Source organism: Rhagoletis zephyria, unplaced genomic scaffold, assembly GCF_001687245.7.
Source record: "Rhagoletis zephyria isolate East Lansing unplaced genomic scaffold, Rhagoletis_zephyria_1.1 Rzeph_scaffold_23467, whole genome shotgun sequence".
NCBI lineage: Eukaryota > Metazoa > Arthropoda > Insecta > Diptera > Tephritidae > Rhagoletis > Rhagoletis zephyria.
Window position 1 is genome coordinate 1 of NW_016180525.1, and position 6,721 is coordinate 6,721.

Below are 6,721 nucleotides of genomic sequence, written 5' to 3' on the forward strand. Positions count from 1 at the left end.
TCATTCGTTTCTCAACCATTGTTGGTGTGCAAATTGTGACTACACTGGTAGCTGGGGGTCTCACCTTTCTCATTGCGGTGGCAATTGACGGTATAGGTGCATCTGAGTGTTGGTACTCAGAAACGTGGCTGATCTTTGGCCTCTACTTCTGTCCCATGTTCTTCGCCATGACTTTGCTACCGGCGGTGTACATGCATTGCACCAAGGAGAGGGTGAGTGTGGTTCATATATTCACATTTCTATATTCCATTACCAAATCCTTACTCCTAGTCCAACATGTGTCCTGATGACACTTTAGCCTGCTTCATGCATTCGCACTGCCTTATTTTGGTTGGCATTTGTCTGACTATGACTGGGCTCGGCATACGGTCCGCTTTCTTTCCGATGATTGCCATTTTCTTCTACACAATGTCGGTCATATTGAGTGTTGGAAATCGGCTTTGGGGAAAGAGTAAGTGTCCATTTTACTTAAAAAAAATTTTGGAAAAACTTTGGTTTTCTTTATTTTCGTAGAATACTTATACCTGCCCATACATCTTCTATGCCAACTGGCGCCGTACTGGTTCTATACTTATCTCACATTTACTTTCCTGACAATATTCATACCTATGCAGGGACGCAATGGACCGACTAGCAAGCCTGAGTTTCTTATTGCCGGTTTATGTTTTATAATGGCTATACATTTTTCCGGATTCATTGTAAGTAATGGTAATTTCATTTTTTTTTTTTTCAAAAAAATATTGCCCTTCCATTTTTGGTAGAAACGAAAGCTCTATGATTCTAAATCGTGTAGAATATCTTTATATATTTACATATCGTTTCGCGCATCTTCAATTTTGAGGAATTTTATGCTATTACAATAAATTCATCAACAAGAAGGGTTTTCATAGGGATTTTAAATATTGTTGGTGCCACGCTGCAAGCGATCCTGAGTTGTCATACTTGCCTTGTCCAGGAAGGCATATAAAAATATTTTTGTGATGCTAAAACTTTTCTTTGAGCAGAGTTGTTTCCACAATCTTACCTTCTCTGCGGATGAGCGGTCGAGGTATTGCACTTTAGGCCCTCCCACCTAAGATTCAGAACACTTTAAGAGATTCCTCTAAAGTGAGGTTAGAACTTTTTTGATTGCCTTTTTCCTGGGCCGAAAATCCACTTTTTTAGAATAATAGCAAAGATATGGTTCATTATGCTCTAAAAACAAATCTGTGTAAAAGATGACAATTTTTGGTCAATATCTTGGGCTCGCACAAGTCCAGCAAAGTTGAAGTGCTAAAAAAATTGTTCCCTTTTCTCTTCGAAAAAGGTCCATATACCAAATTATGTTGAACGAATACTTTCGAAACTACTTATAATATAATTTATTTTTTTTTACCTAATGTATTTATTAATTTTTAATTTTACAGTTGGATTTGTAAACATTGGTGCAGCTTTCTGCTGACTGGGCCGAGCGTTGTCATCCTCGAGCTATAGTACATCGGTATACATGATTGAGAAAGTTAGCTAGCATTTTCTGCGTGAGCTGGAGAACGGGATGATCAAGTAATGATTTAAAAAACCACCAAGTGCTCTTGAAGGTCCCCTATTGCTCTCTAAGTTGCGAAGTCGCCACAAAGCCCTCTAGCAAAGCTTGTTTTCGATTAGTATGCCTATGGGTGGTATACCTGCCATGATGGCCCGAGCTTCCATTTGAAAAGTGGGCATGGCTCCTGTGCTGGCTACACTGACCAATTAGTGTAACTTTCTCTGAGATTGTGATACTTCTACTAGATACTTCATCTCTTTCCATAACTAAATCTCCGTCCATCCCCATTGGGTCAAATTAACTTTCCTTCTTTCCGTGATGGCGACAATGGTCGACTTTGGTGGGTTTATTGACAGGTCCTTCTTACAGCCGCTCTATAATTTTGATTTAGCCGCAAGGCCTGGCTAGAGTGCTCTTTTAAAATTAAATTAATTAATTAAATTAATGCGATTAAAGCTGTATGAGTTTTAGAATGAGAGTTTGTTTTCTTTCCATATTTTTCCCCCCGTTTGCCATTCGCATTGAGGCGGAGAGGATTTGACGCATTCGCATGATTCCGAGCTACTTTCTTTCATTTCATAGAAAATATTCTAACCAGAGAGCCTTCCAGCCTTAATATCTTGCTTAATATGATTTTATCCCTTAAGTCCTTGTAGTTTCAGACGAAAATAGAACAAAATATTTAATCGTGTTTAGTTAAACCTTCTGGTATATACTATGAGCATTTTTATATACATAAAAAATCAATATACAGCCTATTGCTAAAGACCCTGCTCTCATAATTTTCTTATTTCATAGCTGCCTGTGTTACACAAATTTCGCAAATCAAAAACTTTCATCAGCCTATTTGGAGTTACTTGCTTAGTCTTCATTATGATCGCTTGTCTACCCGTTGGCTTCCCCTATAAGAAAGATGTAGCTGCTCAAAGAGTTTATGTGTTGGTAAGTAATGAGAACCGGTAACAACCCTTTTACAAGCATTCATTAAGTTTCACTTGTGTGTAATCAAATCTTGCAATAAATTTTTAACCAACTTTCCGATGAGTAAGAGACTTGAAATTTCAAAACCTAGCTTAGAACCCGATGACAATACAATACGAAAGATGAATTAATCCCTACAAGGAAGGAAATAACTCCCAAAAAAAGTTGCCCGATAGGTGGCGCAGGGGTCGAGATTTTTGGAAAATCCATATTTATGGTCCGATTTATTTCATATTTAGAACGGGCATCACTTAAATGGAAATAAATAGCTCTTGCTGGTGCGGGGGTCGGTTTTATAATTTTTTTATAAACCACTGACAAAATCTTGGATTAAAAAACGTTTAATTCTTTCAATTACTTGTTACAAATATAACTACTTGTAACTCAAATACAAATTCCATATTTTATTTCCCCAAGCACACCACTCGCACCTTCTACAATGAGTACGGCTTTGTCTACAGAAACGAATCCGGTTACTATATACAACCAGTCGATAGACGCATTAATACATTGGAGAATATAATTTTTCAAAATGCTGAACCGAAATCTGCGATTGAGGCAGATTGCGCTGCGGAAATATTTTGCGGACTGCCACTTTACAATTCGCGTTGGCTGAATTGGAAGTAAGTGAAGGCAGATAAACAATAAAATTGAAACTAGTTATGAACGCCACATTATTTTGATTGCATAGAAACTCCTCGCGCTGGATATTGGCGTCAAGTCCCAGCTTACCTGTACCAACTCAACTCAAACTAACCTCAAAAGTGTATATAACCAATAGGAGAGTGCGTTATGGATTTAGCTTGAAATCGGCTGATCGTGTCGTTATTTATATAGACCCTTATCCGGATGCGAAAGTGGTTGACTGGACCTTTGACAAGACGCCATTGAAGAACAATTACTCAACGCCCTATTTTATATATCACATGTACTCCATGACTGAAAGCCCATTGCAATTTTGGATTGAGGTGGATGTAAGTGGCCGACAATTTAGATAATTTAAGGCAATATATTTAGCTCTTTCTTCACTTTTAGCGCGCACGCCGCAGCCAATGAGAGTGCTGCACTACGTCTTGGTATAGGCGCCCACTTCCAATATCACGAATCGTACTACACAGATGAATTCAAAGCATTCTTGAAACGATTTCCCGAATGGTCATATCCAATACACTGGTCGGCTTCATTTGAAAGCCGCATTTTTTAGTAGCTTTTTTTTTTTTACATAAATCATTTTCTAAATAAAACAATTATGCTTTTTTCCTCAAACAAGCTGTGATAACGTCTCAATCGTTGAGAATTGTGTATCATTTTAATTTCGATTTTAAAATATAAAAATCAATCAATATAAAAGCTAATAAGTAGATATATCCAATAATAAATATTTTTTTTTTACTAAATATAAAAAAAAATACAACAAATAATCTTACAAATATTTTTAATTTACATAAATAAATAGCATGGCATTGTCCTTTTGCTCTGATTAAAATTGATTCAGCAGAAAGTTTCAAGCACTTTGTTCGTTGGTTTACATTTCCCTAAAATTTACAGAATATTCAAAAATTCTTAATAATAATTGTATTAAAGCTATGGCATCCGTAATGAGTAATAGTTTCGGGTTCTGATTCCGTCATCAACAACATAATCATCATTATCGACAGTGTAATCAACGCCATTGTCGCCCTTAGTTACCGCAACGCCCATTGCTTATATTCGCCAGGTCTCGTAAGAGCTGGTCCAAGCACTCACTGTCGCCCAGGCAGGAAACTCCGCTACGAAATCGCGAAAATCGTCTGTGTGTGAGATATCGTCGTGTACCTTATGACCAATAACGGCAACGTCAAATGTAGCTCCCGACCAATCGGCGCTGTCATGCTGAAAGAAGGGAAGGTAAAAGAAATTTAAGGTGGTAAGTAAGAGAGGATCATTCTGGGTGCAGAAGTCCACGAATGTGGGGAAAGTGTCTGATCCCCATTCAACAGGGAAAGCGATTCGGAGACTCGAACACCATGTCTGCAGATTCACGTTCATCAGTGAACGAATTGCCACAATCTGCATGGAGAAGGACGATGGGACGAGGTAGCGCTTCTATGGGGGACTTGCGTAGCGTATGAGTTTATGACAGCACCTCTGACGAGGGAGAGAGGATGGTCGACTTCGCCGCGACAGGGATCATGGTATCAGAACATCCGCAAAGTCACACAGCTTGAAATGCTAATAGATAGTAATGCAGGTCAAAAATTCTATCAGAGAATAAAGCCGCAATCAAATGGTTTTGAGACCAAGGCGAAAATTGTTTAGTCTCTAACCAAACCGACGGTTAGATAGCCAAATAAATAGAAAAAGAGGTAAGGAATTACAAAATTAAAATGGTAAGTCATTATTTCAAGCTCCAATAAATGGTCATTAATTATCATAATACTTGTAGTATTGAGCTTTGAAGTTTAGTCTTTTAACTCTTTGAAGCTTTCCACGTGATCTATGAGGTAATGAGGAGTCGGGCTACAGCAACAAAAGCGGCCTTAAAATAGTTTCATCTTCGAGTTTGTCTTCTCTTAGGTCAGATAATCGCTCTAACTCAGGTTTAGAAGACAACTGGAGAACCAAAACCCTCTGACCTCCATTTAAACCAAGGAAAAATTGGAAATTCTCAAAAAAATTAGGCTTCTCGGGCAAAAACTAAAGGGCAAAAACTAAACCAATCTATAGGATCAAAATGGTAAAGCCAATAGTACATGAAAGTTCATTAAAGCGAGTCCCGAAAAGGGGATTATCTCCAAACCTAATTTGTCAACAGATGACTGAAATTCGATCCAAAATATAGAATTAAGTAACTTTTCATTAATTACCTCGAATTCCAAATGAAACCGAAATGGCGCCGGATCCAAAGCATATGACAGATATATAAAGTATGGCGTCTTAAAGTTCTCCTGAATTGGCGTACGATCAAATGACCAGTCCACCAGTTTTGTATCATTCATGGGTTGTATGAAAACACTCATGTGATCCGGACCGGCCACCTCCAGGCTAATAATCAGATTCGTAAATGAGATGCGTTCTTTGCTCAGAATTCTCAAACGCGGCCAGCTGCCAGCCTTGGGTGCAGGACCATCGACCCAAAAGCTTTGATCACTAGTTAAAGAAAAATATTTATTAGACGCATTCATTCGATCATGAATAACTTTTCAGAGCATACCGATAGCCCAACCAGCGCGTACTGTAAATCGGATAGCCACACATCACCTCTGTATCGCAGTCAATACCCAGTTGACTAGATTTGCTCGCATTTATGTTCTCAAACAAGTAGTCTATTGAATGCGGACGACGATCGACCGGCACAACGTAGTAGCCAGAATCGTTGAAGCGAACCGACATCGCAGCATCGCCGTTGTGGAAGGTGCGTGTTGTGTGCTGCAAAATGGGAATAGTTAATATCTCTTAGTATTTTTTGGTTTATAAATTCTACTTACCGCAACATAGAAACGCTGTGGCGCTTCACGTTCGGCATATGGAAAGCCAACCGGTGTGGCAGCTAGTATGATGAATACCAAGCAAATGACGCCGAAGATGGAAATAATGGTCTTCGACTTGCGGAAGAGGCACAAAAGTGGAACCAAAAAGGGTGCCAACAGCAGACAGAGTAGCACTGTAAAGCCACCGATAAAGNTAACAAAGAAAGCATAGCAGCAGTAGCTGTAGAAGAGGAAAGGCATCAGCTGGCAGATGATGTGCGGTATTAGCCAGAGGAACGCTGTGGGAGAAGCAGAGCGCTTAAAGTACAATTCTGCTAACACAAAAATTAGGTGACTTACTAGTCTTTTGGAAGCATGTGGCCATATTCAAGATCACCGATAGTACGTAGAAACCAATGCAAAGCATCAACGCAAATGCCGAGCGTATATTAAGTGAGATCAGTATTATGCAAACCATAGTCAAAATCAAGCAGTGCGCGTGCATAATCAGCTGAATAGCATAGCCCAGCGGTAAGCCATGCTGTGAAGAAAAAATTGGAAAAATACATTCACATATTTTGTATGTCTTCATCCATGACACCCACCTCCTTTGTGCGACTCAAGTAGACCGCCGGCAGCAAGCCCATCATAAAGAACATCGGACAGAAGTACAAACCGAAAGTCATCCATTGCTGGGAGAACCACGACATTGAAAGACCAACAGTATCCATGAATATCGCAATTGTGATAGTCAGCAATATGGCCA

The 6,721-nt window shown here is 39.2% G+C and overlaps 2 protein-coding genes across 2 annotated transcripts; one reads left to right on the forward strand and one right to left on the reverse strand.

The window, feature by feature from the left end:
* Positions 1 to 8: 8 nt before the first annotated feature.
* Positions 9 to 3,739, forward strand: LOC108381708 (endoplasmic reticulum metallopeptidase 1-like; the record flags this gene model as incomplete). Its single annotated transcript, XM_017638117.1, has 7 exons — positions 9 to 212; positions 271 to 451; positions 514 to 698; positions 2,324 to 2,467; positions 2,924 to 3,129; positions 3,198 to 3,480; positions 3,542 to 3,739. Coding segments are annotated over 7 exons (1,224 nt in total), but the record flags the coding sequence as incomplete, so codon positions are not given.
* Positions 3,740 to 3,851: 112 nt separating this feature from the next.
* LOC108381706 (endoplasmic reticulum metallopeptidase 1-like) lies at positions 3,852 to 6,716 on the reverse strand (the record flags this gene model as incomplete). Its single annotated transcript, XM_017638116.1, has 6 exons — positions 3,852 to 4,378; positions 5,353 to 5,635; positions 5,700 to 5,914; positions 5,974 to 6,254; positions 6,316 to 6,496; positions 6,561 to 6,716. Coding segments are annotated over 6 exons (1,284 nt in total), but the record flags the coding sequence as incomplete, so codon positions are not given.
* Between the last annotated feature and the right edge of the window lie 5 nt (positions 6,717 to 6,721).